Source organism: Amaranthus tricolor, chromosome 6 (assembly GCF_026212465.1).
Source record: "Amaranthus tricolor cultivar Red isolate AtriRed21 chromosome 6, ASM2621246v1, whole genome shotgun sequence".
Taxonomy (NCBI): domain Eukaryota; kingdom Viridiplantae; phylum Streptophyta; class Magnoliopsida; order Caryophyllales; family Amaranthaceae; genus Amaranthus; species Amaranthus tricolor.
Genome location: NC_080052.1, coordinates 26,443,054 through 26,468,504, shown reverse-complemented (window position 1 = coordinate 26,468,504; position 25,451 = coordinate 26,443,054). Strand labels below are relative to the sequence as shown.

Genomic DNA, 25,451 nt, shown 5'->3' with positions numbered 1-25,451 from the left:
AATAAAAAAGAAATAATAGTTCACCACATGAAATGACGGTTTACCTAATAAGTGAATTGTTCGACATTAAATCAAAATTAACAGAAAACACATTACTAGCTTCCTTAAGTGCGTGCTCTTTTGAGGGGTTGAGGGTCAAGCCTTAGGGACTTGCTAATTAGAGAAATATAAAGAGGGAGTTTCCAAATTACAGTGGACAAAAAAATGAAGTTACTAATAAGATAATGTGTACAAATCAAGATCCTAACTCGTGCATTTGACAACATCTCCATATTTTCAATGTGAGATATACCATCCTATATTTTTTTACATATTATTACTGATAGATGAGTCATAGCAAATGAGGCCATGAATCCTGAAATATCAATCATGTTTGATACGATGTACGTAAGAAAAGAGTTTCGTAGAGACTAGTGTTCAGCACAAACACGAATGGCTATTGTGCCCAGTAAATCGTGTCCTTCGACATCGCATCTGCTTCTTCCAGTAGTACAGCTCAAGCAGGCAACTGCAGCTTTGAATTGTTTTTCCAGCTGAGAAAGTAGAGGGTGAGAGGGGTAGCTCCGTCAATTTCATAAATTCCGAAGGGGTAAACAAACAGCTTTAGTGCACAAAATTAAATGTTCTTTACCTGATAAAATAGTAGTAAAAGAAATCTGCATAAAGGGCAGTCTGGACAAGACCAGAGACGCATGCTGGTCGCGACACAGAATATTAAGTTAGATATTCATTCATTGTGACGGCAGTATCTATTTTGTTTAAAAAGCAATAATTGTTTACCTATCCACCGTCTGAAATATGGCTCAGTAAAGTAGCGATAAATCCAATTGAGGATGTAGAATGCCCTATATGCCCTGGAAAACAAAACAATGAAAGATCACCTATCTCAATCCAACAAAAGCTCACATACCACATGTTTGAGTCTTATTCCTACATTAAGATACTGTATGCTCTCTGGAAAAAAATTGCCTAACGGAGGACCTTTTGGTGTACTACCTCCGTCCAATTGAGTTTGTCCTATTTCATTTCCCCAGAACCCAAGTGACAGTGTTTAAAGAGATCGAGCAAACTCAATAGGACACGGGTATTGTTATGCTCAACATTAAGTGAACTAACAGAATCCAGATATAGGAGGAGCACACTTGAAATTTTGGAGTATATAGGACGTTAGCATTTTAGAACCATGCAGCTGGGACTTCTTTCATTTGACAAGTACAATAGAAAACATAATTCCTACCCATTACAACTTACAAAGCCCCTTTTGTTCAACAAGGTAGTCAAAATTCATGCTTATTTCAAGATCTAATTTCAAGATCCAAGTGTGAAGAGCCTTTTCAAAATGAAAATTAGGTCAATTGCACAATAGTGCTGAACCCAAGAAATTTTGTTTCCTTTTCATGCTCATCTACCAAGTTTTGGACTGTATCTCTTGTTTACTTTCTATTTTTCGAATTGAAAAGGCTCATTATGTGACTTTCTATTTTTCATAAAAAAAATTCTTTTTTTCATCCTCTCACTTACCCAACAATAAGATCAAAGTCAGAGTGTATGACCCTATTCAAGCTTATAAGTTGGTGATTTTGTTTTGGTTTCATCAATGTAAGACAGCTTCATATGTGCACAGCAAATAACAACATATATTCCTATAACTCGTTATGCAAGATACATGAGCATCTAAAATGTCAAACTAGGGGATGAACCATGGCATCTAAAGAGAAGAACTGCAGGGATTCTATCATACAAAAAATTAGGCCACTAGGGATGAACAATATTGGTATTACTTGTTTGTCTATGTAGTGATTACCAGGCTTCAACAAAAGACACAATTTGCCGTTGGTCGAGCTGAACTAATTATTTGGTAAAATGTTTCCCACCCTATATTCATGTGGCAAAGAGGACTAGTTAAAGTCTAATTTTCACATTTGAGCATACAATTTAAAAAGTCAAACTTTTCTCGTGACACATTCCTATAAAATTGCTATCAATGTTCTTATACAAGATGGAAACTACTTAACATTGGATAAACAAAATTTTATTTGTCATTGAAGTCTTTGATCATGCCGAATGTATAACATAGAATATATGTACTTATAAAGCTTAAATGAACTTTGCCCATAAAACAACTGATATAAGCTTTATAGTAATCAATTTACAAGCCTTCATGACATCTCGTCAAAAGTTTTAGTTGCTTTGCCTTTAAAATCAAGCATATGCAAATATCTCTAGTTAAAAGAGGAAAACATTCTTATTATATTACCTCATCTAAAGCATCATACAATGTAAAACAATAATTATCCTTTCCCCATCCTACAAAGAACAAAATTGAAGCATACTCGAAAAAAATGACAAAAATATTGCTATGGATGATTAAAGAAGGTTTATGAAGAAGGGAAAAGGCCCTCGAAAGGGCAGAACAGAATAGATGAAATAATAATCAACTTATGGCATATAAAACTTATAAATTCTAACAGCTAAAGTGAATTGAGAGCAGGCACAGATAGTGTGTAGTATAATGGAAAATGTTCTAGGTTGGCAATTGGTACACGAGTCACCTTGGTTTATAATCTTAAACAGTCACAGTTCTTGATTATTCCTTGTTGCAAACATGTCTTAAATTAGTTAGTATTCACTTTTCAAGATATGTCCATGGTCACCAATTCGGTGTTTACACTAAAGGTATACTGACAAGTACTAAATGAGATAAAGTTATGACATACCCAAGGAAGAAAACATATTGTGCCGCCAAGTTGTCAACATTTCCACTTCTTTGTAGCAAGACAAGTTGGGGTAGAATAGCAACAGCTTCCAGGTATATAGAAAACGCCCAAAAAACCTGTGAAAAGTAAATTTTACCAACTGAGCTGAATGAATGAAATTGGATGTGTCAACAAATGTATCAAGAGTAAAGACCAAGACATATTACTTGGGCCATGTACTCTTCACCTTAAAATCATCTACTATGTAAAAGATAAGTTTAATATTGTCAAAATTGGTAAACCCCATAAAATTCAGTCAATATGTAAACCAAGTTCAGCAAAAATCATTAAAAGAAAAGAAGAAAAATAAAAAGAAGTTCGGAAAAAATCAATTTCAAGAAGTAAAAATATTCCCTTCAGCATTAGAAATTTCAGTTCACCAAAAAAGGACGAATTGAGCCCTAAAGAGAGATCTCCATAACAAATAAAATACAAACATCTGCCCTTTTTAAAGTATAATTTACTACCGAAGAAAAAGAATCAAGAATGACATACCAATGAGAAACATTCTTTTTCTCCATCTACTACATAAAAAATAGGTAAAAGCTAAACACTAATAGGAATACTAGAACTCAGAACAAAACATTTTGCTAATCAGTTGCAACAAATTTCCAATAGATTTATGCTAAAATCTAAATAGTAGCTTGGGAGAAGAATTTCAAGGTCATTGATTACCTGTAAAGATATGTAATACTTGATGGTTAATTAAATAAAAGAAACAAGTTTGAACAACAAGGAAAATGAAGATCATGAAACACAAACATGGGAATGTCTATAAAACATGTTATGGAACCAAAAATATCAAGAAGATATGAATAAAGAATAAATGGAAAACTTAAGGAGAACCAACATCAAATTTCTCTTGAGTTCAATAGTTTTTTGAATAGAAACTCATTAAAATGAGAATCAAGATGGGAAAAACTATTCTAGACCTCTTCCAAAAGCATCAACTAGGTAAACTCTAATGTTATGGAAGAAGATGCTTTTAACATCCTTTAAAAACCCGCACAGGTCTAATTGGTCGGTAATCATGAATCCATGACATATGTGTGCGGTGGAGGTCAACTGATACCATATATCTACTCTTAAGGTACAAGAATATCAGAGGAACAACTGAGACGAACATTTCTTCCAAAAATTGTGAATTTACATGGTCACATTAATACATAAAACTATGCCACTAAATCCACTTTCAGGAACAAAAATGAGCAACTCATAAATGAAGACATCTCAGCAAAGCTTAAGATAGTATTAGTTTGTGCAACCCCAGAAACATGAGATGAGATTATGATAACAAACCGTAAAGTCGTAAGCATGGATAACTAAGGTTTTTCTAAGGGAACAACAGCACATCAATATCATATTTATGTCCAGATTGAAGAAGCCAACATGTTTACAAACAAAAAATTCAAAATAAGATGACAATAATATTTTTATGTTAGTAACCCCAGCCTTACCTCTTGCACAGTGAACTTCTCATGAATTAGCAGTGCCAAAACAAAGCATCCAAGGACAAGAAAGTAATGACGAAATGTGTCCACAACTTTGTCATAGGAACGCTTGATAATAGGGTGCATCCTCATACACCAAACAATAGCCAAAGAGCTCAAAATGAACACAATCTTCATGGCACTGTTATATAATGATATGAAATCAGTAAATAGATCAAGGTAACGAGCCAAGAATACTAGCGCATACAGCTCTTGTGTCTTCAGAGAAATGCCTGGAAACAAAGATCCCAACAAACTTTCACATAATGTCCACAGTGATAAATAAAGGCATCATGCACCAATAGAAATTTCAGGAAACTGTCCTCGTATTCATAAATATATCCTTTTTTGTCAGGAAGGAAGTTATAAGCAATGCCTAATATCACTAAACTGGAACAGTGAACTCAATATGGAATTGAAATCACTACAATTAATTGCCTGCTACCATATAGTAGACTTCTAATCTATCATTTCCACTCTGCGTAATTTTCTTACTCAACATCTCTGAGTAGCCACTTAGCCAGTAAAAAAAAAGATTTTGTATGAATGTGCATTAGGAAGAGAGAAGGTATTCTCTCTTAATAACAGGAAACTCCTACAATAAAAATTTTCTTGCACAATCAACTGTTTTCTCTTATCCACTACATGTATGATTTTAAATCCACCAGAGCAAAGCCAACAGAACTTATTAAGACCTTAAATTAAAACTAAATTCCAAAATTCCAATCATCATGGACTTAATTCACTGCTAATCACTACTAAAAAAAAAAATTCACAGCTAATCAATAGTGTCATAATAAATTTTAATACTAAGTCAATGCAGTCAATTACTGATGAAGATATGCAGTATGCTCCAGACGTGCGTTGATACTACCTTGCTGCTGCTTTATTTTGTATCATTTAGTTTCTTTTTTTATCTAACTAATGGTTAGTCATAATATCCCCCTTAACCTTGGTTAGTTAGTTAATTGTTTTGTCTTTTTAGTTTCCTATATATAGGACTCCTCTTTGTACTTTTGTTTTAGTCTAATAACAATAATTCAACAGAGTTTGTTTCTGTTTTGTTCCTAATTCTCTATGTTCTTCCATTTCATCAAAACCAATTTACCATATTCTATCAATTACAAGAAGAATGAAAGTAAAAAATTTCAAAATTCAAAATTCAACAACACAATCATTTCAACTCTAGTAAACCCTAATTATCAAAAATCATTACTAAAAACAAAGTCGGACCATTAATCCTGAAAATAAATTCGTCTAATGCTTGATAATTTCTATAACCATAAAAACAAATACAATGCTTCCAAATTTGAATTACAACTAAAACAAAAAAAATTGAAAATGACGACAAAAGTGAAAATCGAAAAAAGACCTGAACATGATTTAGTAGCATAAATTTTGAGGAGTAAGACAAGAATGCTGATCAAATGAGTCATATCGCCAGCAAGTCTGAAGATATTCATGGTTAATATGCTGACTGAAAAACAGTGAAGAAAATGGAAGAAGTAGAAACTCCTGAAAAAATGAGATTGTTTAGAAAGGATGAAAAACGTGGAGAGTCGGAGAAATGGTTGAATATTATAATTGGAATCGAAAGAAAGAAGGAAACGAAGAAATGACGTGGCGATTACAGAGTGTAGAAGTTGCTTCCACGTTGTTGGGTTTCTTTTCGGTGGATTGGAGGATGGAGATGGGTTGGGCTTACTCGAGTTGATATTTCCGAAATTTTGAAAAAGCTGAGCGAAAAAAAATAAAATGAATCCAATAACCAAAATATCAAACTATTACAAAAACTGAGCGTGAAACTCCCAGACTTAAGGTTTGGGGCTGTTCGCAGTTACTAACTGCGAACAAGTCAAAAAAGACAAAATAGTTGTTCGCAATTACTAACTGCGAACAGCAAAAAGACAAAATAGCTGTTCCCAGTTAGTAACTGCGAACAGCTATTTGACACCAAAAAAAAAAAAAATTTGTTGTTCGCAGTTAGTAACTGCGAACAGCTATTTTGTCTTTTTTGACCTGTTCGCAGTTATTAACTGCGAACAGCCCCAAACCTTAGGTCTGGGAGTTTCACGCTCAGTTTTTGAAATAGTTTGATTTTTCGGTTATTGAATTCATTTTTTTTTTCGCTCAGCTTTTTCAAAAATTCGATATTTCCTCCATGTAATACAAATTATTATGAGAGATAGTCACCTATAACATATATGGTTAAATAGCTTAAAAATACATGATTAAAGAGAAAATAAAAATATAAAGTTCTTGTTTTGAGGTCGTCTTTTCGAGAGACGGTCTCTCACAAGAATAGCTGATTCGAATTTAACATGATCGACTTCAAATGAATTCATCATAGTCATAATCATAATGTGTAAAAATTAATGTAAATATATGATTTAATACATAATGTGAAATTAACTCAATGATCTGAATGAACACTCTAGTCTGATACTTTGTGTTTCTAAGGTCTTGCACAAATATAAAATTGGACTAAATAGACTAATTAAAATAATTTTAAAATTTATTTTCATATTTTAATATTCACTTTTAATTGTATAATGTGGTGAAACATAGTCTCAATGTTAATATTATCACTTAATTAAATATTACTCATAACACTAATTTTATTGATCTTCTTATTAAGATTTGTTTTTCGTAAAACAGTGTGACCGTGTCCACAAGAGTTACTCTATTTCTTAATTTTTGCCCGGGCTAAGTTTTTCTCAATAATTGCCCATTGGGATGAATGAATAGGTATGGTCAATTATAGGCAGGGGTAAATAAAAAAAAATTATTACTTGGGCCAATATTATATGACCTTTCATTGTGTGAGAGAAAATAAATAAAAATGATCATGTAACCAAGGAAAGTAATGACAAATGTAATAAGTATTAAAGAAAAATGAATTGGTATGGTGTAATTAGCTGGAAACATCTTTGTCAAAGCGCAAAAAAGGTCATGGGTTCGAACACTGAACATCAGTTTAACATACTATTTTATTTTTTATGACTCGGGTCGTGGCCCATGGCAGCCCGGGTCTAAACACGCCCATGATTATTGCTTGAACTAGACATGATTATGGCATTGGATCCAATAGGTCTAGAGTCAAAAATTTGACTCTAATTCGAAGGTTAGGGTCTTCTTTTGGAATTAGATCCTATTGATTCAATTCCGTAAAAATCCGGCTTACCGTTGACTAAGTAAAACAGGTTATCACGGGGTTTACTTGCCCAAAGAACTCAAATCTCAAACCATAACTCGTGGGAAGGATCACGAGGTCTAAAACATAACTGTAACAATTAATCTTAAATCCAAAAATCTAAACCAAGGTCCCAAGTAATCATAAACTAACCATAGAAATCCAAAATAGTCAACATAACCAACTACAACATAATTACTAAAACTCGATACAGACTCTACAACTTCTATACATACTTAAATACAATCTGTCTTCCAAGATTACTCTAATCACCTCCGCTATCCCATCGTTCCCGGTCGGTACCGATCTGTAAATAATCTAAAAGATGGAAACAACAGGGAGTTGGATGAAACTGAATGAGCAGAAGCAATCCAAAACAAAACAAACATGAAATCAAAATAAAAGATTTAAAAGCAACATCAGTTTCCTAGATCTTTGTGCGCACAGGGAGTATAGTTTGAGAGGTGCTCCATAGCTCTAAGGCTATGTCGTTCTCGGGTGAAGCTAGTCAATATCTGAATGACAACTCGCCTCAAAGACAGGGAGCAGGGGACAATGTTCCTCAATGATAAGTGCAATTATTTGCGCTTATTGCGTCTATTTTTATGCTCCTTTGATGAAGTTTAGTGGTGGTTTAGGATTATTTCTAGTCTATTTACTCCAGTTTGTAATATTTTGATCCTTTAGGAGTAATTGGGTATATTTTGATGATTTTGGGATATATTTGTGCAAGAATTGTGGCTCTTACAATTACAGGGCACTGTGAGAAGGAGATCGATGCTCACGAGTCAAAGAATGAATGAAAGAGGCCGCAAAGCGATCCTACATATGAAATCCCAAGCCCCAAAGGAAAGCCTACTCGGCTTTGAGAAGCCTTCAAAGTAAAGTCTAGTCGTCTTTAGCATCTGGATACAAGGATCATGGGCAGAGAGTAAAGTCGACTCAGCTTCCCAAGGAGACCAAGCCACCGCCGAGTCGGCTTAATGTTCTGGAAAATAACAATATTGGCAGTGACAAAAGCCGACTCGGCTTTTATGGAAGAAAAGTGACTGCCGACTCGATGGTAGGTTCTGGAAAAATCACTGCTTTGCTTCATCAAAAGTCGACTCGGCTTTCTGCTGAGGTCCTTGACCACCAAGTCGGCGTTTTCCCCTTACTGTTCAACAGTTACGTTTTTTTAGTAGATAATATAAATAGTTAGTTATTTGGGAGAAATTAAGTTTATTCTAGTGTAGTTTTTAATTAATTTATGCAAAGATTTATTTTTCCTGGAAGTATTGGTTGCAAAAACCTTGTTACATGAATTCCTCTTGCAATTTACATTATCGCTCTTCGTAATTAGTAAGTTTTCTCTGTTAATTGCTTTGTCATTTATCTCTTGCATTGAAATTATACATCGTTTTATGTTTAGTATTTCTCCTATGCCATCATTCATTATGAATTACATATTTACTATCATGTTTAGTGAGTAATCTTTTTCTCTAGGGTTAAGGTATAATCCCTAATTCGAAGCATGGGATGACATTGTATCGATTGATTGTGTGAATTTGGGTCTATAATTAAATCTACGCTAAATGAATATCGATTTAAACATCTTTATTAACCTTTTCAATAAAACGGAAGTTTGAGATTATGATTAATTTAGGATTGAGATATTTGGGTTAAATTCCTACTAGTTTAGCCAATAAAACGGAAGTTTGAGGATTAACACTAGTTTGGTCTTACATCGATATTAATCAATAGAGAGGAAGCTTGAGATTAATTAGATCACATTTAATTATGCCAATGACTCAATTCATACAATCATGAGAGGTGATGCGCGACACCCTAGAGTTTGTTGCATCATTGTTATCTTCATACAAGTTATTGTTTTGGTTTCAGTTTTTCCATCGTAGTATTAGTTTCCCCGACCATATTGTTTTCTTGATCTGTGTCTTGTAGTCATGAAACAACCAATTTGATTGACTCGCCTCCTTGTGTTCGACCCGGAGCTACACGTCAACCATGCGCTTACGGTTATTAAAATTTGCACCTATCAAGTTTTTGGCGCCGTTGCCGGGGAGGCGACGTGTAATCCCTTTGTTTTGTTGATTGATCTACTTGTCACTTGCTTGTTGTCCCCTCTCCTTGACCCCTTTGTGTTTGAGTTTTTTGAATGCATAGAAGAGCTCGATCTCTAGAGCAATTCGACCAAGAGATCGAAGCTACTGCCCGTAGACTGAATGTCGAACGCCTAAGGCGGTGAAGGCGACAATAAGATCAAATGACCAACAATGCTAATCAATTTGGCCAATTGGGTGCACCCACGCTCACCCAAACTTCCATACCATGTATCGTCAAACTCGATTTCGGTACAGAAAACTTTGAATTGAAGCCTCATCTTATCCAAATGATTGAGAGGAACCAATTTGGTGGTCACGCTAATGAGAGTCCTCATGACCATATCGCCGACTTCATAGAAAGGTGTGACGCCATTACCACCAAGGACTTGTCCATGGAAACGGTACGTATGAGGCTTTTCCCCTTAAGCTTGAAGGATAAAGCTAAGTTCTGGCTCAAATTCGAGCCTGCCGGTATATATAGGACTTGGGAAGAATTAGCCAATGGCTTTTTGGCCAAATTCTATCCCCCATGAAAGACCTCTCAAATCCGGACACAACTGCAGACCTTCAAGCAGCGGCCTTCTGAATCTTTCTACGAGGCATGGGAGAGGTTTAAAGACCTCCAACTTAGCTGTCCTCACCATCAGATACCCAACTGGTTGCTCGCCCAATCCTTCTATGGAGGATTGTTCGATGAGCACAAGTCATCGATTAACGCCGCATGTGGCGGTGACATGGACTCCAAACTCCCAAATGACCTCTTGAGACTCTTCGAGACCATGGCAAAAAATGATTTCTCATGGAGCAATGAGAAAGGCCCAGTGTCCCAAAGTAATAATATTGAATCCGAGACCATCAAAGCACTCACCAAACAGATAGCCAATCTCACTGAACAGATGGCTAAGGTAAGCATGGTAAGCTCTTCCTCTAGTTCTAACAATGCTGCTAATTTATGTGATACTTGTGGCGTCCCAGGCCACTGTTCGAGCACTTGCCCCCAAGTTTACGAGGAGGCAAATGCCTTGTACAGTATACCTTCTGGCGACCCACAGCTAATAGATATAGTGCAGGTTTTAAGCATCCTAATTTGTCATACTCAACCACGAATGTGCTAAACCCACAGCATCAGCAAACTCCATACCAACATCCACCGCCATACAAGCAATACGCTCAACCAGCCCAACCTAGTCTCAGGTCTGAGGTTGATGAACTGAAAAACTTATTGCGAATCCATATCCAGAACAGTGTCTCACACATGAAATTTCTCGAGACACAAATAACTCAGGTAGCACAGCAAATCAACACTCGCGCTCCAAATCAATTTCCAAGCCAGTCAGAGCCCAAGGGTAAGGAGCCCAACCAGTTCGTGAATGCAGTTACCACGCGAAGCGGTAAGCAACTAGCCGATCCCCCCCGTGGAGGTTTCTTCTGAAAAGCTAGTACCTAATGATGCTATTCCTGATCGTGTGGTTGTTGATGAACCTGTTGTAAATGATAATGTGGTTGTGATGAAACAGTTTTGAATGATAATGATGCTACTGACATCGTGACCAATGCGAAACATGATAAATCAAGGTCAAAGGTCACCGACATTCTGATTAAGCATGTGCCTTTTCCTCAAAAATTGGCGCGAGCTAAGTTAGAAAAGAAATATGGGAAATTTTGAATTTGTTGAAAAATATATATATTGAACTTCCATTCTTAGATGCAATGTCTAAGATACCCGCCTGTCCTAAACTTTTTAAGACTCTCTGTTCTAATGGGAGGAAGCTAGATGAGATCGTGCAGGTCTCTAAGGAGGTGAATGTTAACGCTTTCATGATTGGGAATCTACCTCCTAAACTAGCTAACCCTGATAGTTTTAGTATTCCCGTTACTGTTGGGGATATATCTGTAGATAGAGCTTTTTGTGACCTAGGTGCTAGTGTTAGTCTAATGCCTTACTCCATGTATAAGAGGCTCCGCAATGTGAATGAATTGACTCCCACTAGAATGACATTACAGTTGGTTGACCATAGTATTGTCTACCCTAGAGGAATCATGTCTGACGTGGCTTTAAGGATTGATAAACTTGTAGTACGCTGTGACTTTGTGATTATGGACATACCTGAGGATGTTAAGACCCCCATCATATTAGGGAGACCATGTCTTGCGACCGCTAGTACCTGATTGATGTAGCTAGAGGTAAATTGGTTATGAATGTGGGGGAGGAAAAAGTCGAATTTGCAAGAAGAGATGTCTTAAGTGCCCCAATCCCAAACGAATCGATGTACCTAATTGACATATTTGATGATATACCTCTTACGTCTAAATGGGACCTTAAGGTCGATGCCCTACAATCCTTTCTTGAAGAAACTGGGGGGGGAGATAATGCAGAGGTATTGGGATGGGAAGACCCTTTTGAGAGTGATTATGTTACTGATCTTGAGCTGTTTAATGAGGTTTTGTAGGTACGTGAAATCGAGCAGGCATTGAAAGTGAACAAGGAGAGTTCCACGCCTCCTGAGGTAGAATTGAAAGCTCTCCCTTCTAATCTGAAATATGCTTTTTTGGGTGATGACTCTACATATCCCATCATCGTCAACAGTGAGCTCAATGGCAGCGATTTGGACTGTTTGGCCAACCTTGTTCGCAAACATAGAAAATTCATTTGGTACACCATCGACAATATCAAGGGCATTATCCCCTCCATATGCACCCATAGGATAAACCTTGAGCCCGATGTTGCTCATTCCATAGAGTGACAGAGGAGACTCAATCCCAATATGAAGGAGGTTGTTAAGAAAGAAGCTTTGAAGTTGCTGAATGCGAGGATCATCTACCCTATCTCTGATAGTAAGTTGGTATCCCCAGTGCAGGTTGTCCCTAAAAAGGGAGGTATGACTGTTGTGCAAAGCAATAAGAATGAAATGATACCCACGAGGACAGTCATAGGGTAGGAGGGTTGTTTTCCGAAGCTCCCTAAAGATCTTAGTTTGCTTTGAGTCTAGTCTACAGTGCATAGTAGCACTTGAGGAAGCCCCGGTGACTCGTTGTGGCTCGGTTGGCCATGGTGGTGAAGGGAGTCTTTCTTCCCTCCTTTGGGAGAAGGAAGACTCTTGCCTGGATCGTTTGGTTCTAAAAAGTTTGTTCATTTTGACTCTACAGATAGAAATCAGCTAGCACTGCAACCAAATATGCACAAATAAAACCAACACCACAACAAAGATGAACAATAAAGCCCTAATCTAGAACAAGCAATTTGTATCTATGAAAGTGCAACAATCAAATGAAAATAGAGAATAAGAGTGATTAAACCTTCCAATTAATGTAAGTAGTCGATTGCTTAGGATCCTAGAAACTCCAAGAATTTGTGAAGTCCAACCGAACCCAAATTGAAAAACTTGTGAACCCACAATGTTGTTTTAATAGTGATGTGGTTGAAGAAGATGAGGATGGAGATGGAGATGGAGATGGAGATGGGGATAAGGTTGGGGATTGCAAGAGAGAGAATGGAGAGGATTGGAATGAAGAGATGGGGCGTGGGATGTGGGTCTTTTATAAGGAAAAGCAAATCTGTAGAAGAAATAAATCCCTAATGTGCGACAGTTTAGAAAGCTGAGTTGGCTTTTTGATCGGTTTCAGAGACAATTGAGTCGGTTGTTGACCAGTCATGCCCCATTGACTATTCCTTTTCACATATTGGAGGCATTATTTCCAGAAACTTTCGCCCAGTCGGCTTTGGGATTGGGTCCTGAAAACGCCGACACGGCGTTTGACCTAGCTTTGCCCATTGACTTTTCCTTATTGCAGATATAAGGTTGCATTTTCCAGAGACTAAAGCCGAGTCGAATTTTTCTCCATCCTCAGCCAAAGCCGAGTCGGCTTTTGCTACTGCCTATTTCACCTGTTTGAATATATTTTATTTTTCGATTAAAACAAAATAAAAGACATTGTGTAGAACTTAGTAATAAAATGTATAAAGAGCTAAAAACAAGTAAATAAAATAAAATGGAAGAGAAAGGTATTGCAGACTATACAAGAGTACGGGTTGCCTCCCGCAAAGCTCTTATTTAACGTTTGTAGCTCGACGTGACTCAACCTAGTAGTGCTTACCACGGTGACCACTCACCTTAAAGGTGTTGGTTGGCCCTTGAACTTCAATAGGGCCATGAGGGAAAACTCGAATCACTTTAAACAGTCTTGACCATTTTGATTTCAACTTTTCAGCAAAGAATTTCAGTCGGGAGTTATACACTAGCACCAGGTCACCTACTTTGAATTCACGCCTGATAAGCCTTTGATCATGCCATCTTTTGGTTTTCTCTTTATATAGCAAGGCACTCTTGTAGGTGTCCAGACGGATCTCATCAAGCTCATTAATGTCAAGCAATCTTTTACTACTTGCGGCTTTGAGGTCGAAGTTGAGGGTTTTGACGACCCAATGGGCCTTGTGCTCCAGCTCTACGGGAAGGTGACAGTGATTCCCATAGATGAGTCGAAAAGGTGTAGTCCCTATGGGGGTCTTAAAAGTTGTCCTATACGCCCAAAGGGCGTCATCAAGCCTGTCAGACCAGTTCCTTCGGGATTTGTGTACGATTTTCTGGAGGATGATCTTAAGTTCCCTATTCGATACTTCAACTTGACTACTAGTTTGGGGGTGATAAGATAAAGAAAATCTATGTAGCACCCCATACTTCCTAAGAAGTGACTCAAACCTATGCTCGATGAAGTGGGTCCCATTGTCACTTATGACTATGCGGGGGCAACCAAAACGTGGAAATATGACCTATTTAAAGAACATGGTCATAACTCGTCCATCATTAGTCTTAGTGGCTATGGCTTCCACCCACTTGGAAACGTAATCAACAGCAACCAAAATGTATTTGTTTCCAAAGGATGAAGGGTAAGGACCTTGAATATCGATGCCCCACACATCAAAAATATCAACAGCTAAAATCGGGGCCATAGGCATAGCGTTAGCCTTAGGTAAGTTGCCAACTCGTTGGCAACGATCACAAGTCTTAACATAGGCCTGCACATCTCGAAAGAGCGTGGGCCAATAAAATCCACATTGAAGAATCTTAGAGGAAGTCTTAGATGCAGCTGTATGTCCACCGCAAGGTAGGTCATGACAGTGCTACATGATAGAATGTACCTCAACCTCAGGAACGCAACGGCGCAACATGCCGTCTACACAGGATTTGAACAAAAGCGGGTCGTCCCAATAGTAAAACCGGAGATCATGGAAGAACTTCTTGCTATAGTGAGCGGAGAGGCCCGTAGGTAGTACTCCACTAGTAAGGTAGTTCGCAAGCCCGATCCATTGATCATATCATAATATCAACATAAGCAATCATAACAACATTTGTCTCAACAAATTGTAATTTAGAACGAGCTTTAGTAAAAAGTTTATTTTCAAGAAATGTAGTCTGGCGAGACCCCTTTAAGGGACTGTTACTACTCAACAAAGACGCTTCAAGGAGCTAAGTTTGGTTCTCCGCAATCACTAGAAAGGTTCCCCGATGATAACGCCTCCTGAAGCATAACAAATCACAACATCACCAAAAGGCGTTCAATGCTACTATTCTAACATATAACTTATTAAATCTCTTCCTAAAGCTAAAGTTTAACCAAGAATTTATTCTAGCATTCCAACATTTCATGTCATAAGTTCATTTCTAAACATCTTAAAGAATTTAAAATTGTTCACATTCTTCTAAAGATTTCTAGATACTCATCATCTCCATAATACATATAATTAAACGCAATAGTGTTCGTTCATACACAAAATCAATAATCCTAAAGAATATAGTAATTCTTTCAAGAATATCACATTACCCAATGTTACTGGTCTCCAATTTTCCAATCAAGACCAATTCACACATCTAAGCCAAAATTCAACAACACCTAATACAATTTAGTAATCAATTTCAAGAATGTCAATTATCTAACATTTAATCTTTACAATTATACCTCATAAAAACTCCTTCATCTCAACATTCCTATAATCCAACTCTAATCATCACAAGATTCATCTAATTAGATTCAACAAGTATATACACTATTCTTTAATCAATTATTTAATCTAATGGTGTGAGACAACATGATAAAATCATAAATAGAACAAGAAAAGAGAAAAAGAAAGAAAAGAAATAAGCATGAAATTAGTATATCTATTTGGTAATTGTAGAAAGTAACATCAATCTAACTTATATGCATTGATGTCGGCAGCCAAAGCACAAGGAAATGAATTTATTATACTTTTTTTTGAAAACCAAATCCGTGGAAGAAACATTCCGCTGTTGGGTTTGAATTTTCGGCACAAAAATCAGAATAATGAGGCTGCTATTGGGTTGTCTTGCTGCCTCTTTGATTTCAATGTTCATGAATTCTTTAATGGCAAAGCAAAAGGGAAATAGAGTCTTTGATTTCATCGATTTGTAGGCAAAAAAAAATGAAGGAGTCATAAGCTGTGTTCTTGATGACTCAGGCAAAATGGAGATAGCCATGAGCTTGCTATTCGGAAGGAACAAAAATGGGGAAAAAGATGAATAGGCTATATCTTCTAGCAATTCAGAACGTGGTTGTTTACCCAAAGTGGATTTAGGGGAATTGGAGGGATAATGAATAGAAGAAGGGAAAAGGGTGGTAATTGATTTTCGGTTTTAGGTTTTAGAAATAAGGTTAATGTAATTTAAAAAAAAAAAAAAAACTTTATTATGTTAACTTTGGTCTATATCCTTAGGCCCAATCTATTTCTTTGTTATCTTAGCCCACAAATTATTTATCCGACTCAATTTAAAATAATTCTCATTCTAAAATTTATTAAAAAATTTCGATTCTAAAAATATTAATTTCTTAAATGTTACAAATTTAGACTTAGGTCTTTTGCATTAGGGTATAATTTTAAGTTTAGGTCCAAATTTATAAACCTAGGTTCAAATTTCGTAATGACGATATTGGTGCTTTCTTTCTCATCCTTTCCAAACCCTGCATAGGGCGAAACTATTTGGGATTATGATGATAGATTCATAAAACAATACTATGAATTATTCCCTCAATTCCTTATTAGATTGCAACAAAAGAACTTTGCACAAAGATTAAAAAATGATAGAATATTTTGAATTATGTAAATAATATTAAACGAGTATCGAAATGTGTGGTGAGAACATTTTTATAAAAGAAAACTGTAATAATAATCCCTCTGTTTTCATTTGATCTTCCAATAACTTTTGGTGCAAATTCAAATACAAACTTAAAAATCAAATAGTTTTAATTGTAATTTTTAAAAATTCTAAAACGTTGATATTTAGAAAATATATATTAAAACGAATCTATCAAAATCTTGCATGAATATGTTTTTTTTCATATATTTATCGATGATAACATACCACGAGGTATGATATGCAATAGCCTCAAGGCTAGTAATATTTCACAAAGGTATATTAAGGCAATACGACAAAATATCAACATTCAAATACTGATGGGGGTAGCAAAGTTTTCCAAATTAAAGTAGACCTACATTAGAAATTGACACCAAGCCTTTTTAAAATGAAAAAGATAACGAGTTTTAAAGATCAGTAATATTTATTTTTGAACAAAACTAGTATAGCGGAATAAAATTATATTTAATTATTACAAAGAGGAGTCCTCCATCATACCGGCTGTCCTGTCCTACAATGTCCTAAAAATTAGAGTAATTGAAATTCGATGGACTCTCAGCGAAGTACGGCGATCCATCTCTATTCTCTAGTCTCTATTCTCTTCCCAACTGAAATTTATTCACTCTTTAAATATCCTCTTTCTCTCTCTTCATTCTTCTTCTTTGTCTTTTCGATTCCTTTTTTTATCTCTCTCTGCGTAACTGATTAGAGAGAGAAACGCTTTATAGCGTCTCTTGTCTCTGATTCTTCTCTTTGTTCTACCTCTTCCGCCATGGGCTGCTTTGTTTCCCGACCTCAATCTGCTTCTGGTGAGGTTCAATTCTATTATCTTCTGTATTTTACAAGTTTTTCATTGCCTATTTGTTGTTCTAGTTGTTGATTTTGATCCTACATTTAGTCGGATTAGTTGAAATTGTGTTTATCAATGATTTTGTTGATTATTGATATGTAATTGTGTTGATGCTTAACTACGCTTTCATTTAATGTCTGAAAATTGTTCATCTTTCTAAAATTGAACAGATTTTGTAACGTTTTTCTTTCGTATTTTGCATTTCTGATGACTTTTTGGAAGTTTTATTGTTGAAGAGGTTAACTAGAATCGATGGTTAGTATGGTTATGCTATGAATGCATTGTTCTTCATTGAATGCTCAGCCATTTGATTTTCTTTGGTTAGTACTATGATTTTATGGTTGTTCTGGTTTCTTTGTTTGGATGTATACTTTTTAAGTATACTAAAACTGTTTCATGTCTGGAAAACCATGTAGACAAAATATCAATTTTATCTATTATATTCATCCCCTAGAAATTTTTTTGGTGAATGGTCCAAGTAATTAAGAACTTGCATTGTTGTGATCGGTTGTCTTTCATCCAAATTGTTAAGTAGATAGTTCAAATTTTCGCTGAACAATTGGATGTTGTGTTTATCATTGTTGAGATTGCGTGTATTGTTTTGTGGAGTATTACGATTTCTGTCTGTGGAATCGTGTTCATTTATTATGTGAGGTAACAAATGTTTTTTCTTCACGAGTCATGACTGTGGGTTCTGTTTGGCTATTCAATTTTCTATTCACATTGTAACTGCTTTGATCTTCTCGAGACATTTCTGGTTTGCATTAATATTTTTGTCATGTGTACTTCAACTCGTTCATATTTTTCTCAGAAACTGACCTGTGATTCCTTTTTGACAAGTTGGTTACATATTTAAAGTAGAGGATGATAAGATCTTAGGGTGAGTAGCTGTGGTTTATGAGTGTAGCGTGTTGGAAAATAACCTCACATGTGCGTGTCTGCTACTCCGTGCGGCACTTGCTTTATTTGTTTAGGAAGTCATGCTTTAGCATTGGAGAATTCCTTTTTGTGATGTAAAATGGTTGCTTATTAAAATTTATGATACATCAAATATCCTCAAAGTAAGAAAATTCAGCTGATGTGACTGTATCTTATATGTTACTCATACTTAGATTACAATTTGCTTGTCCAAGTAAATGGCTTGGCTCAGCTAATTTTACTTCTAAAATTTTCGTATTTTTGATATGAATTAGGTGTGAAGTGCCCTTATTCCTGTCCATGTCTAGGATTTTGACGTATGTTTTTGAGGTATCCGTGAGATGAAGTATCCGAATGGCTTAGACTTTTAAGGTTTTAATCATTACAACACCTCATAGACGGATTTGACATGATTTTCCTGCAATACTGTGTGATTTGAAGATTTCTATACTCTTCCCATGTATCTAATTAAGTAGGTAGATTTATGGAATTCAATCCTAATCGGTTAATAATTTGTAAAAGGTAATAAAATTTGTAAACATTTTTACCTAATACAAGCAAACTAGAATTATTGAATAGGGAAGTAACATTTCGACAATCTTGAGGAATACTCATTCTATACAACTGTTAGATGTCTGAAAAATCATGAGAACAATGTACTATGTCATTTTACTTATTTTATTCCTTAGGAAATAGTAAATAGAGGTCTTTTTTTCGAAGTTTTTTTTATGGATGAGTGGGCGATAAGGTAAGGGTTCACAATTCGAGAGTGCTCAAATGGGTAATAGGATTCTTGATGTTATGTAGAGTTTGAAACAAAGAAATATATTAGTTTTAAGAACCTGAACCTTTGTCACAATTTAAATTTGTAAATGCTATTAAACTTGAATATGGAGATTCCTACATAATTATGCTTGTATAGATATTAAGAATATATACAAAGTAATAAGTTTGCTAGAGGAAGAGTAAGCTTAAGGCACTTGTTTAACTGTTAAATTTTCTAATTCTTGTTTGTTTTGAACTCTAGCCTTTACTCCGCTTGTATAAGGAAATGGTGTCTACTAGTTTATATAAGGATAAGGATATGACCATGGTGCAAAATGTTGTCTGCATTACCGTATCGTGATTATACTGACCAAAATATAGGCCACAATGACCATGGACATCGGCATTTTCTTTAGTTCTTGGAGATATTTGATACATCATAAATCTCATCTACTTTGTTGTTTATATTTTTCTTTTTTCTCAAATTTTATGCATCCATGATAAACTTTCCGCTTGTCAATTTTGTTGAGAAACTTAGCTATTGTAGCCTGTCATGAAAGGAAGAATGTCCAGTTAGATCATATTACAGAAACACAATGCATTTGAATGAATTAATGACCTAGTTGTAGTTTGCAGTTTTTGTTGATCTGAAGCAATTGAAGGTCAAGCATTCTCAATAAATAAAGAGGAAGCGCATAGAGGTTTTTTGGTTTTAGAGATTAGGCCATCTTCGATAGTTATTTTCATGCCTTGAATTTGTTCAAGTGAAAATGCTCATCAATCCATGTAGTAGATTCCCTTATGTTAATCTTGTGGGAAAACCAAATATTTTAGATATAAATATATGAAATCAAATTTATTTTTGTAAAAGTATTGATTTATCTATCAAGTGATCACATTAAAAAGACATGGAAAAACCACAAAGTTAACAACTATCTATTATGAGCTGCGGGACACAGCTGGTTCTGCCGTTGTGTTTAAATCATCAGCTGCAGATATTATAATTCTTTTTCCTTGCAAAATTATTTCCTCTCATTCTTCATGCAAATTCCATATTGATGTTCTCATATTTCAGGGTGTAAATGCCTGAATATCTTTTCTGATTCAATTTCACTTCTTACAGATGTTGATGAATTTTATTACGTGGCTGAAATGATTGCATGCTACATAATCTTTGGATCGTTCTCTCTTTAGTAATATTTTGGCAGAAGTAGCAGGATACATATCATTATTATATGACTTTAGTATTTAGTGACACCATTGATTCATGTTATTTGGCATGGTTTTGTTCATCTTAAATCTTAATATTGAGGATAAATTATCTTCCTGGCTGTTGAATGGTTGAAGACAAATGTAAAAGGTGATCTAATTGTAGTATGTCGAAGTACTAACTTAATAGTGTTTCCCATAATTGTTAGTGATGAGTTGGCTTGGTGATTTTTTTTTTCTTTTGAGAATTTTGTAATTTCTGTTTTGCAGTAAGTATGCTGATTCAAATTGCTATTCCGGTTCCTGCCTTCTCCTTTAATTTCTTATAAGCTGAATAAATTTAATGCTTTCATGGCATTTTTTGTCGCAATCTTTTCACTGATTTATGCTGATGTCCTTCTGCATTTTCTATTCTTGTGGCACTTGGCTCCTAATGCCATTTGAATTGGCATATCTTTATTTATGTCTGGGCAGACAACACTAAAAGGATTCGGAAACCAAAGCCATGGAGGCATACTGAAGCAATTACCAAAGCACAACTGACTCAGATGCGTGAGGAATTTTGGGACACTGCACCTCACTATGGTGGCAGGAGAGGTAAATGTTTGTCAAACTTGCAATGCCCTGCGTTGGAATTTCGTAGCGATTGTATATATAGATCTATTGCTCTTAGGAAGTCCTGCTGCATATATCTGCAATTTATATGTATGGCTCTTTGATTTCACCTCTATCAGCTTCAAGTTTGTATTAACCAGTGGGTCTTACTCTCTCAAACCTTTAAAGATCACTGGTATCTTAAATCTCTGTTTACTAGGTTTACTGAGCCAGAGTTTCCACATTTTGGAGCATTTGGGAGGTTCTAATCATGTTCAACGTGTTCAACTGCATAGGGCCCCAAAAAATTGGGGGTCTCAATATTAAATCACGCAATATATGTTAAAGTGTTTAAAAATACAAACTTGTTGGAAAAATATGAAATTGAACAGGGCCCACCGCCCAAATTTTTTATGATGATCAAGTATGTTTCTTATCAGTTCCCTCAAGACCACCTTATTTTTAGAGAATATTAACAAAGGTTGGAGAAGTAAGATGGAGATGAGGGAAACTGTAAAGGATAAAATTACACGAGAATATATGATACTGACCTCTTAGGGGCTAGGATATTAAAAATAAAGTGATAAATGTCAGGTTTGTTGAATGCAATGTGAAACTTCCCCTTCCTTTAACAAACCTTCCAAGGGCCTAATGAACATTACTCTATAGGAAGGGACTACTGTGGGAGGAAAGTTCATTTTGGAGATTCCTTGAAGGAGATGATTTGGATTACTTGGATCAGCTGGAGGAAGCTCTTGATGGGTTTGATGCAACTTGCAGACTGATCTCAAAAGAAAATCTGACAAAAAACGCCAATGTTTAGGATGCTTGGGATGGGTATATACTGGTAATCCGTATGTTGAATCCTTTTTCTTTTGGGTTCTAAAAACTATTGGTGAGCGTTGCCTGTGCTGCAATAAAGATACAGTTAGCAACATGAATAACATAGATTGCTGATCCTCGTGGAGGACCACCAAACTTCACCATGTACACTCTGCTCCTTCATCCCTTCAGGTGTTGAAGTTGGAAGAGCTAATGACGTAAATATAAAATAAATTTGTGGTAGGGAAGAACGAGAGAGAAACTTTATAAATTTTTTAATGAAATAGCATGCACCTAGGTAAGACTTCATTGTACAACTTTTTTTATAATTTTTTGTATTTTGTGAAATGTTTTTACTGCAACTAATGTGTATTCTGGTCTGTGCCAAGACATTTTCATGAGATATCTTTAGATTTCTGATTTAGTTGAAAATCATGCAAAGTGAATGGATGTGCTGTGAGTCAGGTCAATGGGAGACATTTGCTTATACCCTCTTTCGATATATGTTGGTGTATGATCTTGTTAGGGAAGAGTGTGGACAGTGAACTTGTACATATTCTTCTGGCAGACTTGGAGAATACATGGATACACACCGTTTCTTCCGTTATCTGTTTTTTCTTGAATCAGTCTGTTGAGTCACTTTTCTATCCAAATGCTAACCTCTTTTTACTTTGCTATCGCAGTATTGTTTAATTGTTGTCTATCCTTGTATTGCTGTTTGCATAGAATTGAGCACCATGCTCAGATTGTGTTACCCTTTATGCTAATGTCTTGTAAATTATAAATTTTATGATAAAATCAAATGTTTACACTCGCGTTATGGTCTGTCGGCAGGACTTGCAGTTGATGAGATGGAAAATCTTTTTTTTAGCATTCAGTTTCCCTAATTTTTGCTGTTGATTTTGTATTGGCCATTTAGCAAAAATGGAGTTTCGGTCATGGCCGCAAACAACTTTTATGGTCGACGCAGATGTTTTTGCGGTTGTCTCGGCCTATATTTTTGCCGTTGTAAGCGCAAAAATCTTTTACCATATAGTCGCAATATGGTAATGCGGCCAATGTTTTGCGCTATGGTGTAGGCAAGATATATGGTTATGTCTCTCCCCTCATCTCCCTTCTTTTTTTCATACTCGTGTGTAAGCGGGGTAATGGATGTTTACTGAGAATCCCTAAAGATAAAAGGAAGAGAGAATTATTTCTTCTTGTCCGTGGTGAGAATAACCCCTGTAACTAGGTTGAAAGGGAAAACCCTCGGCCACTAGGCGAACTCATAATTCTCGGTCATCATGGCCTTAAATTGGCAGATGTACAATTTATTAATGGCATGGTATTTATAGTTAAGTTAATATAAATTTTGTCTTGCTAGAAATCTGGGATGCACTCCATGCTGCCGCTGAAGGTGAACTGGACATGGCGCAGACAATCATCGAGAGTGCTGGAATAATTGTGCAGAACCCTGACCTGACAGTTTGCTATGATGAGAGAGGTGTTCTACCCATATAATTATTTCTAATTATTTAGTTTTTTTTGGCTATGTAAAGCATCCTTTACACTTGCATTCAAATATTTGAACTGCTTTTTGGATGCAGGTGCAAAATATGAACTGCCTAATTATGTCCTGAGTGAGCCAACCAACATGGTCCGCGACAACAGTGATTCTTGAGAAACTTCAAGTTAAAAGTTTGACAAGTGTAAATTAATGTAAAGCAAGTACTGTAGTGGTTTTTGTTCGCGTAGAGCTACTGAGATTTCTCGACCATTTTTTCTTCCATATATCTTTCTGGAAATAGGCTCATTGACTCAACCCGATTGCTGACGAGATGGTTTTTGTCTGGTGAACAACATACTAATTGCTTATTAGTCTGGTGATTCCCACAAGCTGCAATTGCTCTGCAAATATTAGATGTGAAATGTTGTTGTAAAAGGTTCAGTATAATTTGATCATCTTTCTGACGTATTCGTAAGCTTCCCTACTTGTCTTTGGTTTTATACAATTTTTAGTTTTGTTTTCTTTCTTTCTGTTATGAAGATTACGTTTAGTTGGTTAGCATAGATGCTTATGAGGTCGATTATTTGGAGCCATTTTTGGCCCCTTTGAGTAGTGCCAAAAAATTCTGTCTTTAATTGGATGCTGGATTTCATGGTGCTTTTCAGTGTGTACTTTGGTTCAGTTTTTTTTTTTTTCTTTTTTTATGGAAGAATGTTGGTATAGATCAAGACGTACAAACTACACAGCAAGTACTGAATTTTAGAAAAATTTGGGCGAAAAAATAAAAAAAATTAATCAAATAAGCGAAATTCTAAACATTTCCCAAAAGTAAGCGTCCGAACCCCAAAGCTGTGCTTTGGAGCTGTTCGCAGTTACTAACTGCGAACAGCTATAAAAGACAAACGAGCTGTTCGCAGTTGGTAACTGCGAACAGTTCAAAAAACACAAAATAGCTGTTCGCAGTTAGACTGCGAACAGCAAAAAGACAAAATATCTGTTCGCAGTTACTAACTGCGAACAGAAAAAATAAATAAATAAAATAAAATAAAAAAAAATTTTTTTTTTTTTTTCCTGTTCGAAGTTAGTAACTGCGAACAGCTATTTTGTCTTTTTTGACCTGTTCGCAGTTACTAACTGCGAACAGCTCCAAAGCACAGCTTTGGGGTTTGGACGCTTACTTTTGGAAAAAATTTTAAAAAATCGCTTATTTGATTATTTTTTTTTATTTTTTCGCTTAACTTTTTCAAATTTTCGCAAGTACTACTGTACTAGTAACCAATAGAGATTGAGACTAGAGGTGTGCAATGGAATGGGCCCTGCTGAAAGCCCGATCTCTTTTTATAGGGTTAGATAGATCTGTTAATTTTTTAAACAGGGTAAGTTTTTATCGGGTCAACTCATAAAAAAAATTAACAAGTCGGTGTGGACTCAACACTATTCTTAAAACAAACCGTCTTAAACTATTTTAAGGTAAGACGACCTCAAAATAAGAAACTTATAAGCCGAATGTTTTCGTATTCATTGTGTATTGGGCCTATTGGCTCGATTCTTGTCTCATGTCAATGTCTACGTATAATTTAAAACTATAGCTTGACGCCTTGACCATATGCGTCAATGCAAATCAGCAACTATGCAATCTCAAAAAAAAAAAAAAAAAAAAAAAAAAAAAAAACCATGCGACTTAGAAAACTAAAAATTCAGAATATAATTTCAACTTGCACAATGGGCAATGCATGAATAGCGCCACCTATAGCGTTTGTTTTTTAATTAATTCGTTTGTTTTTTAATGGATTCATTTTAGTTATAGAGCATCACCAATCATGATCTCTTGATCATTAAATTTTACTTCCCTGTCTCTTTCATATTGCAATAAATTATTTTTAAAAAAAATGGTAAGATCATTTAAAGTGTATGAATGATATTAAAAAACATTTAAAATGCACTGATTTTTTTTTAAAATTAAAATTATAATAAAAGAAATTATTGCAAAAATAAAAGAAACTATGTATTCATTTGACATGTTCATTAATAAAGATATATGCTTGTTTGGATAATAAAAATAGGAGGGAGGGGATTTAAAAGTATTAGACCAATAATTTTTGCTAAGTTTTTAATCTC

The 25,451-nt window shown here is 35.5% G+C and overlaps 3 protein-coding genes across 5 annotated transcripts in view; 1 reads left to right on the top strand and 2 right to left on the bottom strand.

The window, feature by feature from the left end:
- The window catches only part of LOC130815718 (uncharacterized), a 102,186-nt gene that overhangs the window by 14,107 nt on the left and 62,628 nt on the right, over window positions 1-25,451 (bottom strand). The gene's annotated exons all lie outside the window — the stretch shown is intronic.
- Window positions 23-16,187, bottom strand: LOC130814952 (ER lumen protein-retaining receptor A). Of its 3 annotated transcripts, none has more exons than XM_057681251.1 (7): window positions 15,785-16,187; window positions 12,839-15,058; window positions 4,214-4,479; window positions 2,718-2,833; window positions 781-854; window positions 632-695; window positions 166-533 (listed from the first exon to the last, which is right to left on the bottom strand). In XM_057681251.1, the coding sequence occupies exons 3-7, from the start codon at window positions 4,382-4,384 to the stop codon at window positions 497-499; spliced, it is 462 nt and encodes a 153-aa protein (XP_057537234.1). In that variant the 5' UTR covers window positions 4,385-4,479; window positions 12,839-15,058; window positions 15,785-16,187; the 3' UTR covers window positions 166-496. The 3 variants fall into 3 exon arrangements, with proteins under 3 accessions (XP_057537233.1, XP_057537234.1, XP_057537235.1); XM_057681252.1 differs by having other exon boundaries at window positions 4,214-4,388; XM_057681250.1 differs by lacking the exons at window positions 12,839-15,058; window positions 15,785-16,187 and adding an exon at window positions 5,619-6,095 and having other exon boundaries at window positions 23-533.
- Window positions 17,181-23,992, top strand: LOC130814953 (uncharacterized). The gene is made up of 4 exons (XM_057681254.1): window positions 17,181-17,495; window positions 20,903-21,025; window positions 23,211-23,330; window positions 23,434-23,992. The coding sequence occupies exons 1-4, from the start codon at window positions 17,459-17,461 to the stop codon at window positions 23,505-23,507; spliced, it is 354 nt and encodes a 117-aa protein (XP_057537237.1). The 5' UTR covers window positions 17,181-17,458; the 3' UTR covers window positions 23,508-23,992.

What these genes read in the sequence shown, in the direction of transcription:
- LOC130814953 (XM_057681254.1), top strand. Translation starts at nt 17,459, where the DNA reads ATGGGCTGCTTTGTTTCCCGACCTCAATCTGCTTCTG. An exon ending in CCGACCTCAATCTGCTTCTG is followed by an intron (nt 17,496 to 20,902) that starts GTGAGGTTCAAT and finishes ATGTCTGGGCAG; the next exon opens with ACAACACTAAAAGGATTCGG. An exon ending in TCACTATGGTGGCAGGAGAG is followed by an intron (nt 21,026 to 23,210) that starts GTAAATGTTTGT and finishes TTGTCTTGCTAG; the next exon opens with AAATCTGGGATGCACTCCAT.
- LOC130814952 (XM_057681250.1), bottom strand. Translation starts at nt 5,709, where the DNA reads ATGAATATCTTCAGACTTGCTGGCGATATGACTCATTTGATCAGCATT. An exon ending in TGCTACTAAATCATGTTCAG is followed by an intron (nt 4,480 to 5,618) that starts GTCTTTTTTCGA and finishes CTTTGTTTCCAG; the next exon opens with GCATTTCTCTGAAGACACAA. An exon ending in AGAAGTTCACTGTGCAAGAG is followed by an intron (nt 2,834 to 4,213) that starts GTAAGGCTGGGG and finishes TACTTTTCACAG; the next exon opens with GTTTTTTGGGCGTTTTCTAT.